We start from the raw sequence: 17626 nt of genomic DNA on the forward strand, positions 1-17626 counted from the left end.
AATAATAATATTAATAATAATAATAATAATAACAACAACAACAACAGCAATTATTATTATACGGAGATAAAAAGTGGGACATAAATAAACACAGTAATTATAATTATTATAACATAATAATAATAATTTTATTATATTATTATATTTACATAATAATAATAATAATAATAATAATAATAACAACAGAATAATAATAACAACAACAGCAATTATTATACGGAGATAAAAAGTGGTACATAAATACACACAATAATTATAATTATATAATAATAATTTTATTATATAATTATATTTACATATAATTATATAATAAGTGGAGCTCTTCTAGGATGGACCGGATGACCTCTGGGCGCCCCAGCAGCAAATGGAGGGGGAATTGGCCAGACTCCTGGGTTCAGGTGCCTCTCTTTTCTCCTTCTCTCCTTTTTTCCTTCCTTCCTTCCTTCCTTCCTTCCTTCCTTCCTTCAGGCTGAGCCCTGAGATCTACCTGAAGCGCCCGGCCCAGTCAGACGAGTGGCGCCTGGACCTCATCCTGAAGCGCAAAGCCGTGAGTGGCCTCGAAAGGGCGGGGGAGGTGGCCTTTCCTGCTGCTGGGTCCATCCTTCCCAGTGTCCCCTCCCCACTTCCTCTCTACTTCCTCCCCACTTCCTCCTTCCCTCTCCCCAATTCCTTTCAAATTCTTCCCTCCCCATGACTTTCCTCCCACTTCCTCCTTTTCTACTTCCTCCCTCCCCACTTCCTCTCTACTTCCTCCCCACTTCCTCCCTCCCTCATTCTCCACTTCCTCTCCCCAATTCCTCCCTTTCAAATAATTCCCTCCCCACTTCCCCTCCACTTCCTCCTTTCCTACTTCCTCCCTCCCCACTTCCTCTCTACTTCCTCTCTACTTCCTCCCCACTTCCTCCCTCATTCCCCACTTCCTCTCCCCAATTCCTCCCTTTCAAAATTTTCCCTCCCCATGACTTTCCTCCCTCTTCCTCCTTTCCTACTTTCTCCCTCCCCACTTCCTCTCTACTTCCTCCCCACTTCCTCCCTCCCTCATTCTCCGCTTCCTCTCCCCAATTCCTCCCTTTCAAATAATTCCTTCCCCACTTCCCCTCCACTTCCTCCCTCCCCACAACTTTCTTCCCACTTCCTCCTTTTCTACTTCCTCCCTCCCCACTTCCTCTCTATTTCCTCCCCACTTCCTCCCTCCAATTACTCTCCCCAATTCCCCCCTTCCTAATTCCTCCTTCCCTACTTCCCCTCCACTTCCTCCCTCCTCACTACTTTCCTCCCACCTCCTTTTCTACTTCCTCCCGCTCTACTTCCTCCCTCCCCACTTTCTTCCTCCCTACTTCCCACTTTTTCCTCTTTACTTCTTCCCACTGGACTTCCTCCATCCCCACTTCCTTCCTGCTTTCCTCAGCCCTCCCCACTTCCTTCCCACTTCCTCCTCTCTTTTCCTTCCCTGTCCAGGAGGAGGGGGTCCGCGTCTGCGTCCTGCTCTTCAAGGAGGTGGAGCTGGCCCTTGGCATCAACAGCGGATACAGCAAGAGGGCCCTCATGCTCTTCCACCCCAACATCAAGGTAGGGGCCACACACTCATGCTCCTCCCCCCCGCCTGGAAATGGGGCCCCCTCCTCGTCCTCTTCCTCCCCCCCCCCCACTTGGGGGCCTTTGCAGGAAGTGGAGAATCCCAAGGAAGGCAAAGGAGAGGCTGAGAAGCGAAGCAGGGTCCCAGCCCCGCCCTGTTGGGGTCCCGGGTATGGCCATGACCGTCCCGTCCGGCATAAGTGGACGCTATTGCTGTATTTTGGCCCCATTGGCTCAAGGGCCCTCTCTCTCTCTCTCTCTGCTCCCGCAGGTCATGCGCCACCCCGACCACGTCTCCTCCGTGGTCTTCCTGTGGGCACACCACGAGAAGCTGGTGGTGGTGGACCAGGCCGTGGCCTTCCTGGGGGGGCTGGACTTGGCCTACGGCCGGTGGGACAACCACGAGTACCGCCTCTCGGACCTGGACGGGCACGACTGCCTCGGGACCAAGGTGCGTGCCCCTTTCATCATCATCATCATCATCATCATCATCATCATCATCATCATCATCCTCATCCTCATCATCATCATTATTATCTCCATGCCCTTTGGGTTGTTTTCGGGGCTGTGTGGCCAATATGTTCCAGCAGCATTCTCTCCTGACATTTCGCCTGCATGTGTGGCTTGTGGCATCTTCAGAGGTTCTGTTGCTGGCGAGGCCAGTGGAGTGGACATTGGCTTTTGGGAAATGTGGCTTGTTGTGGGTATTGATCATAAAGCATAATTGGAGACCCCTTTATTGTAACCCAGGAAGAAAAACCGTGTGACACCGTGTGATACCCCTCCTCTCCTCTCCTCTCTGTCTCTGTCTTTCAGGGTGGGGGTCCGGCTTCCGGTGGCGGGGAGGAGCCCCCCGTGGACCTGTCGACCAACCAGCGGCTCTGGCTGGGCAAGGACTACAGCAACCTCATTGCCAAGGACTGGGTGCAGCTGGACAAGCCCTTCGAAGGTCAGTGGCTGGAGGAAGGGAGGGTCAACAGGAAGTGGGGTCCGGGGGGGGGAGGAAGTGGAGAAGGAGGGAGGAAGTGGTGTCCAGGGGAAGGGGGGAGGAAGTGGAGGGAAGGAGTGGTGAGAGAGGAAGTGGGGAGGAAGTGGACAGGAAGTAAAGAGGAAGTGGGCAGGGAGGAAGTGTGGAGGAAGTAGAGAGGGAGGAAGTGGAGAGAGAAAAGGTGGGGAGGAAGTAGAGAAGGGGAACTAAAGATAAAGTGGAGAGGAAGTGAAGAGAGGGGAAATATGGAGGAAGTAGAGAGGGAGGAAGTGGGGAGGGAGAAAGTGGAGGGGAAGTGAAGAGGAAATGAGAGGAGAGGGAGGAAATAAAGGAAAAGGAGAAAAAGGAAGTGGGCAAGAAGTAGAGAAGGGGAAGTAAAGAGAAAGTGGGGAGGAATTGAAGAAAGTGGAAGTGGGGAGGAAGTGGAGAGGAAATGGGAGGAGAGGGAGGATGTAAAGGAAATGGAGAGAAAGGAAGTGGGCAAGAAGTAGAGAAAGGGAAGTAAAGAGAAAGTGGGGAGGAATTGAAGAAAGGGGAAGTGGGGAGGAAGTGGAGAGGAAATGAGAGGAGAGGGAGGAAATAAAGGAAAAGGAGAGAAAGGAAGTGGGCAAGAAGTAGAGAAGGGGAAGTAAAGAGAAAGTGGGGAGGGATTGAAGAAAGGGGAAGCGGGGAGGAAGTGGAGAGGAAATGAGAGGAGAGGGAGGAAATAAAGGAAAAGGAGAGAAAGGAAGTGGGCAAGAAGTAGAGAAGGGGAAGTAAAGAGAAAGTGGGGAGGAATTGAAGAAAGGGGAAGTGTGGAGGAAGTGGAGAGGAAATGGGAGAAGAGGGAGGATGTAAAGGAAATGGAGAGAAAGGAATGAGAGGCAGGAAGTAGAGAGGGAGGAAATGGAGAGAGAAGTGGGCAGGAAGTGGGTGACCTCTGTGGGGCGACCTCTGTGACCCCTTTGCCCCCAGAATTGGGTCATTGTGTCCCCTCCGTCCATCTCTCCAGACTTCATTGACCGCTGTGAGACTCCCCGGATGCCCTGGAGGGACGTGGGGGTGGCCGTCCACGGAGCCCCCGCCCGAGACCTGGCCAGGCACTTCGTCCAGCGCTGGAACTTCACCAAGGTGCGCCCAGTAGCCGTTGGAGAGAATGGAGCTCAGGCTGGAGGTGCCAAGGGCCTCTGAGGAAGTGCAGAGTGCAAGACTGCATGTGTTGTGTACACCTGCACTGCATGCCTGGGTTTCAGTGGACAAGCAGCCATGTATCATTATTATTATTATTATTATTACTACTACTACTATTATTGTTGTTGTTATTATTGTTTACTTATCCCCGGCTAAGGCTCAGCAGAGCCTCTGAGGAAGTGCAGAGTGCAAGACTGCATGTGTTGTGTGCACCTGCACTGCATGCCTGGGTTTCAATAGACAAGCAGCCATGTATCTATTATTGTTGTTGTTGTTGTTGTTGTTTACTTATCCCTGGCTAAGGCTCAGCAGAGACTCAGGGATGGGCTAGATGACCTCAAGGGTTCCCAACAGGAACTCGTTGCAGTCTCTATTATTATTATTATTATTATTGTTTACTTATCCCCGGCTAAGGCTCAGCAGAGACTCAGGGATGGGCTAGATGACCTCAAGGGTTCCCAACAGGAACTCGTTGCAGTCTCTATTATTATTATTATTATTATTATTATTATTATTATTGTTTACTTATCCCCGGCTAAGGCTCAGCAGAGACTCAGGGATGGGCTAGATGACCTCAAGGGTTCCCAGCAGAAACTGGCATCATCTTGGGGTACTTTTTAAAGTGGTGGGGGTCTCACTTGTCTCCTGTTTGCCCCCCGCAGACCATGAAGTCCAAGTACAAGGGGGCGGAGTACCCCTACCTGCTCCCCAAGTCCCCCAAAGTGGACCCTCACCTGCCCTACCTGGCCCCAGGGTCGCAGAGCGTCAACGTCCAGGTAAGGAAGGGGGAGAAGGGAAGAGGGGAGAAGGGAAGAGGGGAGACCCTTCCCCACAAAAGGCATGGGAAGGGTCTCACGGAGTCTTGGAGATCAGACCAGAGTCAGGACTTTATTTGCACCTTATTGACATTACCTGGAAATGATTCTGTTTTTAATGGTTTTGTGTATGAAGCAAAGCCTTGGGGACAGTGAGCCAACGGGCTAATGTGCCTTCTCCTTCCCTTTTTCCTTCCTCCTTCTCTTGTTTTCTCCCTCCTTCCTCTCCTCCTGCTTCTTTCCTTCCTTCTCACTGCCTGCCTGCCTTCCCTTTTCTCCTTCTTCCTCCCTCCCTTTCTTCTTGCCTCTCTCCCTCCCTTCTTCCTTCCTTCCTCTTTTCCACTTTTGCTTGCTTCCTTCCTTCCTTCCTTCCTTCCTTCCTCTCTTTTCCACTCTTACTTGCTCCTTTCTTTCTTCCCTCCTTCCCTTTCTTTCCTTCCTTCTTCCCCCATTCTATCCTTCCTTCCTACCTTCCTCCTTCCCTTCTTCTCTCCATCCTTCTTCAATTGTTTCCTTCTTTCCTTCCTCTCTCTTTTCCACTCTTCCTTTCTCCCTTCTTTCCTTCCTTCCCTTTCTTCCTTCTTTCTTTTCTGCCTTCTTTCCTTTCTTCTTTTCCCCATTTTATCCTTCCTTCCTACCTACCTCCTTCCCTTTCTTCCTTTTTCTCTCCATCCTTCCTCAATTCCTTCCTTATCTTCCTCCCTCCCTCCCTGTTTTCTGCCTTTTTAATTTTCTTCTTTCCCCATTCTATCCTTCCTTCCTCCCTACCTCTTTCCCTTTCTTCCTCCCTTATCTCCATCCTTCCTCAATTCCTTCCTTCCTCTTTCTTTTCCACTCTTCCTTTCTCTTTCTTTCCTTCCCTCTCCCTTTCTTCCTTCTCTTCTTTCTTTTCTGCCTTCTTTCCTTCCTCCTTTCCCCCATTCTATCCTTCCTACCTACCTTCCTCCTTCCCTTACTCCCTCCCTTTTCTCTCCATCCTTCCTCAATTCCTCCCTCCCTTCCTTCCTTTCTTCTTGCCTCCCCCTTCTCTCCTTCCTTCTTCAATTCCTTTCTTTCTTTCTTCCTTCTTTCCTTCCTCTTTTCCACTCCCTTGCTCCCTTCTTTCCTCCCTCCCTTTCTTCCTTCTTTCTTTTCTGTCTTATTTCCTTCCTTCTTTTCCCCATTTTATCCTTCCTTCCGACCTCAATTCCTTCCTTTTTCTTTTCCACTCATCCTTGCTCCCTTCTTTCCTCCCTCCCTTTCTCCCATCCTTCTTGCCTTCCTTCCTCCTTCCTTCCCTACCTTCTTTCCTCCCTTTCCTCCTTCTTTTCTGCCTTCTTTTCCCCATTCTATCCTTCCTTCCTAACCCTTTCTTTCTCCGTTCTTCTCTCCATCCTTCCTCAATTCCTTCCTTCTTTTCTCCCTCCCTCCTTTTCTCCCATCCTTCTTGCCGTCCTTCATTCTTCCCTCCTTTCTCCATTCTATCCTTCCTTCTGACCTCCCTCCTTCCTTTTCTTCCTACCTTCTTCTCTCCATCCTTCCTTCTTTCCTTCCTCTCTCTTTTCCACTCTTCCTTGCTCCCTTTTCTCTCTCCCTCCCTCCCTTACTCCTTCCCTCCTTCTTTTCTCCCTCCCTCCCTTTCTTCCTTCCCTTTTCTTTTTTGCCTTCTTTCCCCCATTCTATCTCCCTCCTCCCTCCCTTCTTCTCTCCATCCTTCCTCAATTCCTTCCTCTTTATTTCCACTCTTCCTTGCTCTTCTTTCCTCCCTCCCTCCTTTCCTCCCGTCCTTCCTTCCTACTTTCCTCCATTCTATCCTCCTTCCCTTCCCTTCCCTTCCCTTCCCTTCCCTTCCCTTCCCTTCCCTTCCCTTCCCTTCCCTTCCCTTCCCTTCCCTTCCCTTCCTTTCCTCCATTCTATCCTTCCTCCTTCTTCCCTCCCTCTCTCTTTTCCCTTCAGGTCTTGCGCTCGGTGGACCGCTGGTCGGCTGGCCTCCACGAATGCTCCATCCACAATGCCTACCTGAGCGCCATCCGAAACAGCCGCCATTACCTCTACATCGAGGTGGGGGTCCGGGGGGGGGGGGGTGAGACCCTTAATTGGAGGCTGGGGGGGGGGGGGTCTACAGGTCACGGATTGGCGTGGGTGGGCAACGGGGATCTCAGGTGCATGGAATTTCTGAATGCAACATTTGGAACTCCTGCATTAGGTGCCAAGTGCCTCTGAGGAAGTGCAGAGTGTGGAATGCATGCATGAGTTGAGTTATATGCCTCTGCACTGCATGCCTGGCAGATCCACCCCTTCCCCATTTACATTCCCCCCATTGACCCTGATGTTTCTCCTGCCGCAGAACCAGTTCTTCATCTCCTGTGCGGACGGGCGCTCGGTGCTCAACACGGTGGGCGACGCCATTGTGGAGCGCGTGCTCCAGGCGCACAGGTCAGTTGTCCAGGGACCAAGCATTTCGGCCCACAACCCTGCCCTTGACTGATACACCAGGTTGACTTACACACAAGTAAACATATACAGAATAGCAGCCTTCATCTGCAATGCTGCTTTCAGATGCTCTGAAGCAAAACATTATTGCTATTTGATGAATTTTTGCAATATTTGTGTTTTTAAATTGTGTTATAACCCACCTCAAGCTGCAGAGAGAGGCAGGTAAGAAATAGTATTATGATTTTATTATGATTTTACTGGCACAAAAACACAGTATGTTGCAGCAAATTATATATATATATATATATATATATATATATATATGCTGGATTTCGTATCTATTATTATTATTATTATTATTATTTTACTGACACAAAAACACAGTATGTCACAGCAAATGAGATATATATATATGCTGGATTTCATATCTATTATTATTATTATTATTATTATTATTTCTTTCAGGCATTAAAGGTCTATAATGGTGCAGATTTTTTTTCTTCTAAAAGCATACAATTAAATTATGATGATGATTACATATATATATATATGTATGTGTGTGTGTATATACGTATATAATATTTATTTGTACTCTATCTCTCCCAATTGTATAGTAATGCTTTTATGCCAATCGCTTTTGAGTCCCTTTTGGGAGAGATAAAGGGACTCAAAAGCGATTGGCATAAAAGCATTACTATACAATTTAAAATATATTGTTATTATTATTGTTATTTGATATATTATTTATTTATTTATCAATACCCCCCAAAGGAGACTCAAAGTGGCTTAACATAAAAGCATTAGTATGCAATTTAAAATATATTATTATTTAGAATTATTATTATATTATATATTATTTGTATTATTATTATTTATACCCTGCTTTATCTCGCCAAAGGAGACTCAAAGTGGATTAACATAAAAGTATGCAATTTAAAATATATTTATTATTATTATTATTATTATTATTATTATTATTATTTTCTATATTATTTGTATTATTATATACTATTATTATTATTATTATTATTATTATTATTTGTATTATTATTTATACCCTGCTTTATCTCCCCAAAGGAGACTCAAAGTGGATTAACATAAAAGCATTAGTATTCAATTTAAAATATATTATTATATATTATTATTATTATTATTATTATTATTATATATTATATATTATTTGTATTATTATTTATACCCTGCTTTATCTCTCCAAAGGAGAGTCAAAGTGGCTTAACATAAAAGCATAAGTACGCAATTTAAAATATATTATTGTTATTTTCTATTATTATATTATATATTATTTGTATTATTATTATATTATATACTATTAGTATTATTATTATTTATACAATGCTTTATTTCCTCAAAGGAGACTCAAAGTGGCTTAACATAAAAGCATAAGTACGCAATTTAAAATACACAATATACAAACTTTAAAACAGAATGTAAACAGGATTAAAAATCCACAGTTAACAACCATTCAAACATATGCATATTCAGTGTGAAACATATGCATATGCATAACATATGCAAACATATGCATATTCAGTTTTTGTTTGAAATAAAAAAACTTCCTGACCCTATCAAAGCTTTTAACAAGGAATATTCAGTAGAGTCTCAGTTATGCAACTGTCTTTCGGGCTGCATAGGTCAACAGCAAGCTAGACTATTAATGGTCAGGAGCTCACTCCAATCTGGGCTGGCTTTGAACTCATGATCTCTCCGTCAGTAGTGATTTAATGCAGTCGGCTACTAACTACTTTATGCACTTTATGATAGATAAACAAATAAATAAACAGACCCCATTAGGCAATAGTGCCATGGAGAGCCCGGGAGCAGGCGTGCGAGCGTGCCCTCGTGCGATGCCTCCTCCTCCTCTTCCTCCTTTTCTAGTGAGAAGAAGCCCTTCCGGGTCTTTGTGCTGCTCCCGCTTTTGCCCGGCTTCGAAGGGGACATTGCTCAGGGCGGAGGCAACTCCATCCAAGCCATTCTGCACTTCACCTACCGGTGAGTCTGACCAGGGGACGGCTCGCCCTTGCACGTGTGTCCACGCTTGTGCATGAAGCAGTGGTGCAAGGATAAGGGGGAAACTTGGAGGTGACCCCTGTGACGATGTGTAAATTTTATTCCTTTGGTTATGTGTAATTTAAACAGTAATTTAGGGGTGGTAAGTATGGGGGATTATGTTTTGTTGGAGATGGTGGCTTGGCGTTAGCTGAGTTGCCATAGCAACAGGGGCGGAGCCAACTGCCTCTTCACAGGGCAGCTGTTTTAAAAGTCAGTCAGTAAGCCGGTGAGCTACTGGGAAGACTGAGTCTCTGGGTGGAGATTCAGGGAATGTGTCAGTAAGCCGGTGAGCTACTGGGAAGTCTGAATTTCTAGGTGGAGATTCAGGGAATTAATTGATGACCAAAGTGGTTACAGAAAAGGACCCGGTAGTGATAAAACTACAGGGGGTTGTTGATTCTGAGTTAAGAATCAAGGTTTGGCTGGGTTTGAGCCTGTTGTGTCTGCTGTGAAACCTCTTGAAGTCTGTGCCTGAGATTACTCATGAAACCGTACCGATGTAACCAACCAAGATTTGTGCCTCTTGTGAAGAAACAGTTAAACATGTTATACTCCTGTTAAAATAAACTTGTTACTGTTTTCCTCAAGCCTTGCCTGATACAGTTTCTCCTAAGTTGAACAGCCTGCATAAGTAAAGTCAGCCAGGGACAGTAAACGCTACGCTATCAAATGAATAAGACCTTCTATAATTAATAGTCCCTTTATAAAATAGCTCCTAAGCTTCCCTCACAGATTAGGTGGCAGTAAGTGTTTTACCACCCGCACCTTTACCTCGTCCCTCTCTTGCGCAGGACTATCTGCCGCGGTGAGGCCTCCATCGTTTCTCGACTCAGCTCAGTCAGTAAGTGCCCCTTCCTCTTCCTCTACGATAAGGCACTTTGAATCCCGCAAGGGAGGAAAGGTGCATTTCCAAGGTGGAGGTGCACTCTGCACATGCCCAGAGGTGCCACTGCGGGCTCCTCTCCGCGCATTGGAAGGGGGTTGCCAGGTGGGAGAGGAAGACCCTCTTCTCTTTCCTCTTTGTGCCCAAAGTGGGGGAAGAATGGAAGAACTACCTCTCCTTCTGCGGGCTGCGGACCCACGGAGAGCTGCGGGGACGAATCATCACGGAGCTGGTCTACATCCACAGCAAGATGCTCATTGCGGACGACCGGCTGGTCATCATCGGTGAGTCCACTTTCCTCTTGGGCATCAGTAAAGGTAAAGGTTTTCTCCTGACCTTAAGTATCAATCGTGTCCGACTCCGGGACTCTGGTGCTCATCTCCATTTCTAAGCCGAAGAGCCGGTGTTGTCCATAGACACCTCCAAGGTCATGTGGCCATGTGTAAGGGAAACACGCCGTCCCTACAATCTTATCCTCCGGGATCTTGCCAGTTGACTATGGATCCAAAGCAGGAGTCCCAAGAGTTAGAGCAAAACACAGGTTTATTTCATATTGCGCAACAGAAAGGCGGACAGACAGCATAACACGCAGTATGCTGGTACCAAGCTGCCGCCCCGACTGGGTCGACCATTGAGTTTATATACTCTCAGGAAGGCGGTGGTCCAACTTCCCTCTTTGCCTTATTTAGACATTCCTCGAATGGTGGTAACTTCCCTTTTCAGCCCTATTTGGGCATATGTGCATTGGACCACCCCAAACTCCTCCTCTTCCCAGAACAACACACCTTCAGTAACATAACACGCACCTTGTACACTTGTGGTCAACCCTGTGGTCAGCTACCAGTAAATATGTAGTAACCTTGTACCTGTGGTTACCTGTTGTTCCAAGGAACTATGGGGTAACTATGTTCTCTGGTGGTCAGCCTGTTCCAGGCAACCATGTACCTTGTGGTCAAGCAGTAGCATTCATGGAGCAAGGGTGCCTTGGTCAATCCTCCTGTTTATCACAAGAGACCAAGTACGGCACTGCCCCAGGCACCTTGCAATGTGCCCAATATGATATGCATGCAGCCTATATTCCTGAAGCATCCCAGAAGCCCCTAATATGGCTCATTGTCCCCCTCACATGGGCATGACTGCAAGGAGTGTCGTTACCTTCCTGCCAGAGCGGTACCTATTCATCTACTCACATTTGCATGTTTTCGAACTGCTAGGTTGGCAGGAGCTGGGGCTGACAGCGGAAGCTTACACTGCCCCCCGGATTCACACCTGCGACCTTTTGGTCAGCAAGTTCAGCAGCTCAGCGTTTGAACCCACTGCACCACCGGGGGCTCCCTTTTTGGCATGGACACCCCCCCCCCCGCCCAAATAATGGGTGCCTTTACCCACAAACACTGCTTTGCTCCAGCCTTGGGTGGCCCCGACTGCTGTTGTACTTCAGCCTGTGATTGTGTGTGGTGTCAATGGGGATGATGGGTTTCTTGGCCTTGCTGAAAGGCCTGATCCTAGCCTTGCTGAGAGGTCCGAGGTTTCTCTTGAATGGAGTAGTGCTTCTCCTGTAGATTCCTCAAGGTCAAATTCCTGAAAGAGGCCCTGAGAATCCGTCTTCTGAGGATGATTTGTCAGGTGCAGAAGTTAATGAGATTGAAGATAGGAAACTAGGCTTTTGTAAATTAAGGGAAAGTTCTCAGGTTCGCGCAAGGTCAGCCCGTCTAGTGGAAAAAAGCAAGAAGAAATCCTAATCTGGTTCTAAAGGCAAACAAAATGTTTTTCTTTCGTTTCATGAGACAAGAAAGGCTTTATATGAGATGAGGAAAAGATATTAGCTCAACACTGGATTTTAATGACAGTCTCGTTTCCAAGTGGATTTCTAGTTTCATGTGGCCCCAATTGCCCCCCGCTGTTGTAGTTCAGCCTGTGATTGTGTCTACTGATCAGGGCTCTCCGAATGTTGGGAATGACAATGCTGTTTCTAATGATGAGGGTGTTTTAGATGCAGAGAATGACAATGGGATTCCTGTTCTTTTCTGTCTTTGCTGATGAGGATGTTTCTGAAGAGTTGGGGGATGATGGGATGGTCTCTGGAAAAGGGCCTGAATTGCCACCAGAGAATTCATAGGCCTTTGAGCCTGAGGAAACAGCTGCAGAAATTAATGAGCCAAAAGATAGATGACTTGTTTTCAGAAAGGAGTATTCAACAATCTCTCTGGCGCTCTGCCAGGTTGAGAGAAAAACTGATAACCGAGTTTAGGCTGAATAGAAACAAGTTTCTGGCAGGGATTTGGAGTAGATTAGGGCAGGGGTCAGGAACCTTCGGCCCTCCAGGTGTGGTGGACTTCAACTCCCACAATTCCTTGGGCCAAGGTAAGCCTTTGGGGCGAATGCCGAGCCTCAAGGAATTCTGAGAGTTGAAGTCCACCACACCTGGAGGGCCGAAGGTTCCCCATGCCTGGATTAGGGGATACAAGTGCCAAGTTGAGAGGCCCGAGGTTTTTCTTAAATGAAGTAGTGCTTCTCTTGTAGATTTCTCAAGGTCAAATTCCTGAAAGAGGCCCACAGCAACCTTTCTCTGAGAATCCGTCTTCTGAGGATGATTTGTCAGGTGCAGAAGTTAATTAGATTGAAGATTGGAACCAAGACTTTTGTAAATTAAGGGAAAGTTCTCAGGCTCGCGCAAGGTCAGCCTGTCTACTGGAAAAAAAGCGAGAAGAAATCCTAATCTGGTTCTAAAGGCAAACAGAATGTTTTTCTTTCGTTTCATGAGACAAGAAAGGCTTTATATGAGACAAGGAAAAGATATTAGCCAAGTCCGGTCAATGTGGTCTTGTTTCCAAGTAGATTTCTAGTCTCATGTTTCCAATATTTGCCAAGTTCCTGTTCTGGGTATTGGATCTCTGTGCTGTCTTCTTCTCTTGGAATTTTGCAACCTTGGATCTTGTGTTTTTACCTTTTTACCTTGAGGTTCATGGACTATTTGTTTCTTTTTGAAAATACCATTTGGAACCATACTGATTTCATCATTTTTATTGCTTTGCTTTCATATAATCTTCAATCAACTGCATGCTGATTTTACTCAACTGGTGTGGGATTTAAGGTCAGAGATGTTCCTGCTCTTGAGGTGCAACACCCGCTTTGCTCTCTTTGCCCTCAGGTTCCGCCAACATCAACGACCGGAGCCTCCTGGGGAAACGGGACAGCGAACTGGCCGTTGTGCTGGAGGACACGGAGTTTGTGGCGTCCATCATGGACGGTCAAGCTTTCCAGGCGGGGAGGTTCGCGCTCAGCTTGCGACTGGACTGCTTCAAGTGAGTTCGGGGAGTGCTGAGCTTCCCAAAATCCCACTGTGTACATGTGACAACAGTCCATGCGAGAAAGATCTTGGACATCTTCATGGAGAACAAGCTGAACATGAGCCAGGAGTGTGACGCCACAGCTGAAAAGTCCAATGGGATTTTGGGCTGCATCAAAAGGAGATCAGTGTCTAGACCAGGTATGGTCCAACTTTGGCCTTCCCTCCATGTGTTTTGGACTCCAACTCCCACAATTCCTAACAGCCTACCGGCTGTTAGGAATTGTGGGAATTGAAGTCCAAAACACATGGAGGGAAGACTGAAGTTGGACCATGCCTGGTCTACATTCTACCCTTATCTGATCTCTCTGCTTTCAGTTGGTAGACTTCCACTTCCAGGCCCTCTTAGTCCTCTCTTCAGCCCCTTCCGAACCCTATGAATGGCTCACCGTTTATCTCTTGCTCATCCCTGGAAGGTGTGTTTTGGGCGCGTCCAGCGAGCGTGACACCGAGATTCAGGACCCGGTCAGCGACCACTTCTTCCACGAAGTCTGGCAAAAGCGGGCCTCCTCCAACACCGACGTCTATGACAAGGTGGGTGCCATTGCCATTGGAAGGCTGAGTAGGAAGGTGGAGGAGAGCCATATGGGCGGGGATAGGGCTTCACCCCAAAAGGCTCATTGCTTTGGGTCTGAACTCCAAGCTTGATAGATTTATCAGGCATGCCTTCATCTCTTTGAGGGATCAGGACTCTTTGATAGCTTCTAGGGGAATCGGATGTAAACAGAGAGAGTGCAGGAACAAGGACATCTAACTGCTGCAGCTTTCTCTCTCCACCCCTTCCTTCCTTCCTTCCTTCCTTCCTTCCTTCCTTCCTTCCTTCCTTCCTTCCTCTCTCTCTATCCCCTTCCTTCCCTCTTTTATTCCTTTCTCTTTCATCCCTCTTCCTTCTTTCCACATTCCTTCCTTCCTTTCTCCATCCTCCTTCCTTCCTTCCTTCTTCTCTCCACCCCTCTTCCTTTCTTGCTTCCTCCCTCTCTCCATCCCCTCCCTCCCTCTGTCCTTCCCACTTTCTTCCTTCCTCTATCCCCTTCCTCTCTTCTTCCTTCCTTCCTTCCTTCCTTCCTTCCTTCCTTCCTTCCTTCCTCCCTCTCTCTCTATCCCCTTCCCTCCCTCTTTTATTCCTTTCTCTTTCATCCCTCTTCCTTCTTTCCACACTCCTTTCTTCCTTCCTCCACCCCCTTCCTTCCTTGATACCTCCCTTCCTTCTTCTCGCCATCGCTCCCTCTCTTCCTTCCTCTCTCCATCCCTCCCTCCTTTCCTTTCTCTATCCCCTTCCTCTCTCCACTTCCCTCTTTCCTTCCTTCCTCTTTCCACTCCTTCCTTCTTTCCTTTCTTTCTCCCTCCCTCCTTTCCTCTCCCTCCCTCCCATTCTCCATTCCTTCCTCTCTCCATCCTCCTTCCTTCCTTTTCTCTCTCCATCCCTCCCTTCCTCTCCTTCCCCTTCCTTCTTTCTTTTCTTCCTTCTTCTCCACCTTCCTTCCTTCCTTCCTTCCTCTCTCCTTCCCCTTCCTTCTCTCCTTCATTTCTCACTCCCTCCTTTCCTCTCTCCATCCCCCTTCTTTCCTTCCTTCTTTCCCTTCCCCTTCCTTTCTCCATTTCCCTTCCTTCCTCCCTCTCTTCCATTCTCCCTCCCTCCCTTCCTTCTTTTCTCTCTATCCCCTTCCTTCCTTTCTCTCTGCATCCTCCTTCCTTCCTTCTTTCCTTCCATCCTTTCTCCATTTCCCTTCCTTCCTCCCTCTCTTCCATTCTCCCTCCCTCCCTCCCTCCCTCCCTTCTTTTCTCTCTATCCCCTTCCTCCCTTTCTCTCTGCATCCTCCTTCCTTCCTTCTTTCCTTCCTTCCTCCCTTCCATCCTTTCTCCATTTCCCTTCCATTCTCCCTCCCTCCCTTTCTCCCCCTCTCCCTTCTTTTCTCTCTATCCCCTTTCTCCCTTTCTCTCGGCATCCTCCTTCCTTCCTTCTTCCCTTCCATCCTTTCTCCATTTCCCTTCCTTCCTCCCTCTCTTCCATTCTCCCTCCCTCCCTTCTTTTCTCTCTGCATCCTTCCTTCCTCCCTCCCTTTCTCTCTGCATCCTCCTTCCTTCCTTCCTTCCTTCTTCCCTTCCATCCTTTCTCCATTTCCCTTCCTTCCTCCCTCTCTTCCATTCTCCCTCCCTTTCTCCCTTCCTTCTTTTCTCTCTATCCCCTTCCTTCCTTTCTCTCTGCATCCTCCTTCCTTCCTTCTTTCCTTCCATCCTTTCTCCATTTCCCTTCCTTCCTCCCTCTCTTCTATTCTCCCTCCCTCCCTTCCTTCTTTTCTCTCTATCCCCTTCCTCCCTTTCTCCATTTCCCTTCCTTCCTCCCTCTCTTCCATTCTCCCTCCCTCCCTTTCTCCCTTCCTTCTTTTCTCTCTATCCCCTTCCTCCCTTTCTCTCTGCATCCTCCTTCCTTCCTTCTTTCCTTCCATCCTTTCTCCATTTCCCTTCCTTCCTCCCTCTCTTCCATTCTCCCTCCCTCCCTTTCTCCCTTCCTTCTTTTCTCTCTATCCCCTTCCTCCCTTTCTCTCTGCATCCTCCTTCCTTCCTTCTTTCCTCCCTTCCATCCTTTCTCCATTTCCCTTCCTTCCTCCCTCTCTTCCATTCTCCCCCTCTCCCTTCTTTTCTCTCTATCCCCTTCCTCCCTTTCTCTCTGCATCCTCCTTCCTTCCTTCTTTCCTCCCTTCCATCCTTTCTCCATTTCCCTTCCTTCCTCCCTCTCTTCCATTCTCCCCCTCTCCCTTCTTTTCTCTCTATCCCCTTCCTCCCTTTCTCTCTGCATCCTCCTTCCTTCCTTCTTTCCTCCCATCCTTTCTCCATTTCCCTTCCTTCCTCCCTCTCTTCCATTCTCCCCCTCTCCCTTCTTTTCTCTCTATCCCCTTCCTCCCTTTCTCTCTGCATCCTCCTTCCTTCCTTCTTCTTCCCTTCCATCCTTTCTCCATTTCCCTTCCTTCCTCCCTCTCTTCCATTCTCCCTCCCTCCCTTTCTTCTTTTCTCTCTATCCCCTTCCTCCCTTTCTCTTTGCATCCTCCTTCCTTCCTTCTTTCCTTCCTCCCCTCCATCCTTTCTCCATTTCCCTTCCTTCCTCCCTCTCTTCCATTCTCCCTCCCTCCCTCCCTTCCTTCTTTTCTCTCTATCCCCTTCCTCCCTTTCTCTCTGCATCCTCCTTCCTTCCTTCTTTCCTTCCTCCCTTCCATCCTTTCTCCATTTCCCTTCCTTCCTCCCTCTCTTCCATTCTCCCTCCCTCCCTCCCTTCCTTCTTTTCTCTCTATCCCCTTCCTCCCTTTCTCTCCGCATCCTCCTTCCTTCTTTCCTTCCATCCTTTCTCCATTTCCCTCCCTCCCTCTCTCCCATTCTCCCTCTCTCCCTTCCTTCTTTTCTCTCTATCCCCTTCCTCCCTTTCTTTCTGCATCCTCCTTCCTTGCTTCTTTCCTTCTTCCCTTCCATCCTTTCTCCATTTCCCTTCCTTCCTCCCTCTCTTCCATTCTCCCTCCCTCCCTTCCTTCTTTTCTCTCTATCCCCTTCCTCCCTTTCTCTTTACATTCTCCTTCCTTCCTTCTTTCCTTCTTCCCTTCCATCCTTTCTCCATTTCCCTTCCTTCCTCCCTCTCTTCCATTCTCCCTCCCTCCCTCCCTCCCTTCCTTCTTTTCTCTCTATCCCCTTCCTCCCTTTCTCTCTGCATCCTCCTTCCTTCCTTCTTTCCTTCCTCCCTTCCATCCTTTCTCCATTTCCCTTCCTTCCTCCCTCTCTTCCATTCTCCCTCCCTCCCTCCCTCCCTTCTTTTCTCTCTATCCCCTTCCTCCCTTTCTCTCCGCATCCTCCTTCCTTCTTTCCTTCCATCCTTTCTCCATTTCCCTCTCTCCCTCTCTCCCATTCTCCCTCTCTCCCTTCCTTCTTTTCTCTCTATCCCCTTCCTCCCTTTCTTTCTGCATCCTCCTTCCTTGCTTCTTCTTCCCTTCCATCCTTTCTCCATTTCCCTTCCTTCCTCCCTCTCTTCCATTCTCCCTCCCTCCCTTCTTTTCTCTCTATCCCCTTCCTCCCTTTCTCTTTACATTCTCCTTCCTTCCTTCTTTCCTTCTTCCCTTCCATCCTTTCTCCATTTCCCTTCCTTCCTCCCTCTCTTCCATTCTCCCTCCCTCCCTCCCTTCCTTCTTTTCTCTCTATCCCCTTCCTCCCTTTCTCTCCGCATCCTCCTTCCTTCTTTCCTTCCATCCTTTCTCCATTTCCCTCTCTCCCTCTCTCCCATTCTCCCTCTCTCCCTTCCTTCTTTTCTCTCTATCCCCTTCCTCCCTTTCTTTCTGCATCCTCCTTCCTTGCTTCTTTCCTTCCTCCCTTCCATCCTTTCT

At 47.7% G+C, this 17626-nt stretch overlaps 1 protein-coding gene across 2 annotated transcripts in view; it reads left to right on the forward strand.

Annotated features, from left to right (window-relative positions):
- Positions 1 to 17626, forward strand: part of PLD2 (phospholipase D2) — a 63088-nt gene that overhangs the window by 43432 nt on the left and 2030 nt on the right. For both annotated transcript variants that reach the window (XM_067469635.1, XM_067469634.1), the window contains exons 11-23: positions 469 to 547; positions 1459 to 1569; positions 1847 to 2026; positions 2392 to 2524; positions 3555 to 3673; positions 4396 to 4509; positions 6484 to 6588; positions 6875 to 6963; positions 8860 to 8973; positions 9825 to 9874; positions 10066 to 10200; positions 13068 to 13221; positions 13682 to 13799. In XM_067469635.1, the coding sequence (XP_067325736.1) occupies positions 469 to 547; positions 1459 to 1569; positions 1847 to 2026; positions 2392 to 2524; positions 3555 to 3673; positions 4396 to 4509; positions 6484 to 6588; positions 6875 to 6963; positions 8860 to 8973; positions 9825 to 9874; positions 10066 to 10200; positions 13068 to 13221; positions 13682 to 13799 (1501 nt within the window). The remainder of the gene's footprint in view (positions 1 to 468; positions 548 to 1458; positions 1570 to 1846; positions 2027 to 2391; positions 2525 to 3554; positions 3674 to 4395; positions 4510 to 6483; positions 6589 to 6874; positions 6964 to 8859; positions 8974 to 9824; positions 9875 to 10065; positions 10201 to 13067; positions 13222 to 13681; positions 13800 to 17626) is intronic.

The sequence above is a fragment of the Anolis sagrei genome, chromosome 6, assembly GCF_037176765.1.
Source record: "Anolis sagrei isolate rAnoSag1 chromosome 6, rAnoSag1.mat, whole genome shotgun sequence".
NCBI classification, from domain to species: domain Eukaryota; kingdom Metazoa; phylum Chordata; class Lepidosauria; order Squamata; family Dactyloidae; genus Anolis; species Anolis sagrei.